Source organism: Vicia villosa, linkage group LG7, assembly GCF_029867415.1.
Source record: "Vicia villosa cultivar HV-30 ecotype Madison, WI linkage group LG7, Vvil1.0, whole genome shotgun sequence".
Lineage (NCBI taxonomy): Eukaryota > Viridiplantae > Streptophyta > Magnoliopsida > Fabales > Fabaceae > Vicia > Vicia villosa.
The window spans coordinates 131383584-131386375 of NC_081186.1; the positions used below are offsets into that span (position 1 = coordinate 131383584).

At 40.3% G+C, this 2792-nt stretch overlaps 1 protein-coding gene across 1 annotated transcript; it reads left to right on the plus strand.

Moving 5' to 3' along the window:
* Positions 1-1006: 1006 nt before the first annotated feature.
* LOC131620205 (uncharacterized) lies at positions 1007-2368 on the plus strand. The gene is made up of 2 exons (XM_058891209.1): positions 1007-1855; positions 2048-2368. The coding sequence occupies exons 1-2, from the start codon at positions 1007-1009 to the stop codon at positions 2366-2368; spliced, it is 1170 nt and encodes a 389-aa protein (XP_058747192.1).
* Positions 2369-2792: the final 424 nt, after the last annotated feature.

The following is a 2792-nucleotide window of genomic DNA, read 5'->3' on the forward strand; positions in this document are numbered from 1 at the left end:
GATGAAGACCGGAATCCTCCAACTTGTTTATGCAAATCCATTCACCGGAATGGATCATGAGGACCCCTTTGCACATCTCACCAAATTTTATGAGATTGCGGGTTCAACGGGAGTCGATGCGGCAAATGAAGAATCATTGTTCAAGAGACTATTTCCACACTCATTACTTGGGAAAGCCAAAGAATGGTATCTTGATCAATTACCAAATGTGATGATAGATTGGAATCTATTGGAAGAAAAGTTTTTAGAACGATATTTTCCTCAATCCCGATTCATGGAGGCCAAAACGGCAATCGTGGTTTTCAACCAAGGAAGCAACGAATCACTTAATGAGGCTTAGGAAAGATACAAGTCATTGTTGAGAAAGTGCAAGGGGCATGGTTTTGATGAGCTCACACAAATTCATCTATTCCGAAATGGACTTCAACCGGTTCACAAAACGCTTTTGGATGCTACCGCGGGTGGTTCTCTTATGTCCAAAAGTGTGGAGGAAGCAATCACTATCATCGATCGAATGGCACTCAATGATCGACAAAGTCAACATGATCGAAGTCCTTCACAAAGGAAACCGGGAGTTCTTGAATTGAACACCAATGATGCCATCCTTGCGCAAAACAAGCTTCTTTCACATCAAGTGGAGTTACTCACACAACAAATGACCAAACTCCCGCAGCAAATGAAAGAGATTCAAGGATATCAAACTAGGCACCATGTGGCAGCTTGTGAACTTTGTAATGGAGATCATCCGACTGGTTTTTGTCCTTCTCCCGATGGTGAAGAAGTGAATTATGTCAACAATCAAAACCAAGGGTATCAAAGGCAACCTCCACCTCACAACAATCCTTACCAAAGAAACAACCAAGGATTCCAACCTTCAAGATTCGGCAATCAACACTATCAACATCAAAGTCCTTATCAAAGTTCAAACCCACAAGGCCAAGGTCAACAATCTCAAGGCAGAAGCTCAAAGTTGGAAGATACTCTTACACAATTCATGCAAGCATCCATGGCTAATCAAAGGAGTAATGAAGCGGCCATAAAGAATTTAGAAAATCAAGTGGGTCAACTTGCAAAGCAATTGTCCGAGCAACAACCGGGAGCATCCTTTTCCGCCAACACCCAAACCAATCCAAAGGAGCATTGCAAAGCCATTTTTACAAGAAGTGGGAAGGAGGTGAATAGTGGCGTAAATGAAGAGGTTATAGTGGAAGATGAGGAGGAAATAATAGTTGAAGATGAAGAGGAGGAAGTGGCAGTTGAAAATGAGGGAGAAAAGAGTGAGGAGAAGATAGAGGAAGAATTAGTTGAAAAAGAGCGGAAAGAAAAAGAAGAAAGAGAGAAAAATGACAAAAAAGTGAAGAAGAATAAAAAGAGAAATGAGAATGTGAGCACAATTCCTCTCCAACATCTACCTTACCCGCACGTGCAGTCAAGGAAGGAAGACGCAAGGCGCTACGCTCGATTTATGGATATATTTAAACAACTTCACATAAATATTCCATCTTCCGAAGCATTGGAGCAAATGCCCAAGTATGATAAATTTATGAAGAAGATGCTCACAAAGAAAAAGAAGTACACGGATGAAGAGACAGTTGTGCTTGATGCTCATTGTAGTGCAATTATTAAAAATACTCCCCCAAGAAAGGAAGTTGATCCGGGACGAGTCATTTTACCGATCACCATTGGAGGTAACTACATTAGTAATGGTTTGGTTGATTTGGGGTCTAGCATCAATTTAATACCTTTATCCATTGTCAAGAGATTGGGGAACATTGAGATGAAACACACCATGATAACTTTGCAACTAGCCGATAAGTCTATCATTTCACCATATGGAGTTGTACAAGACATGCGGGTAAAGGTGGACAAATTTTTATTCCCGGTTGATTTTGTGGTAGTCGACATGGAGGAGGATCGTGATGTGCCATTAATACTTGGAAGACCATTCATGAAGACCACCCGAATGATGATTGATATTGATGATGGGATTATGAAAGTGAGGGTGCAAGATAAAGAGGTAATTTTTACTCTTTTTGAGTCTATGAAGCCTCCTAAGGATGAACATGACAACTTCCGAATCGATGATGAAAAAGGAGAAATCATTGAGGTGGAGAATCAATTTCACAAGGACAAGGACAAGGCAAATCATGAGGGAAAGACTCATCACAAAAACTTTAAAGTTGGACAAATGGTGCTTGTGTGCAATTCAAGACTCAAGGTGTTTCCTAGCAAGTTAAAGTCAAAGTGGTCGGGGCCATTTGTTGTGAAAGAGGTGCGAAATTATGGAGCCATTGTGGTGGAGGACCCCAAAACACAAGAAAGCTGGAATGTAAAGGAACAAAGACTCAAAGGCTACCACGATGGATAAGCAAGCCGCGATGGTGTGTCATTTCGCTCGTCAAGCCTTGGTGCACCATCGAACCGTCGAGCTCGAACGACGTTAAACAAAGCGCTTGTTGGGAGGCAACCCAACGTCGTAAGTAGATTCTATTATGCTTTTTGATTTTTGTTTTCAGAGTTATTTAGTAACTATTTTTGAAAGGAAGTGGAAGTTAAGTGTAAATTGGCATTTTTCAAAAATTCAAGTCTGTTTGCCCCGCAAACATTGTTTGCCCCGCAAACAGAGCACAAACAGTGAGTAAGCCAATTTTACAAAGAAATTTTTTCTTGTTTGCCCCGCGAACAGGTGTTTGCCCCGCAAACACTTCAGTACAAAAAAATTTCACTTTCAAAAAAAAAAAAATTTGCTTTTAATTTAACCTAGTTTTTTTATTTTTATCTTTTATTTTTAC

Coding starts and splice junctions, on each gene's coding strand:
- LOC131620205 (XM_058891209.1), top strand. CDS start 1,007: ATGGCTAATCAAAGGAGTAATGAAGCGGCCATAAAGAATTTAGAAAAT. Junction 1,856..2,047: donor GAGTTGTACAAGACATGCGG/GTAAAGGTGGAC, acceptor GAGTCTATGAAG/CCTCCTAAGGATGAACATGA.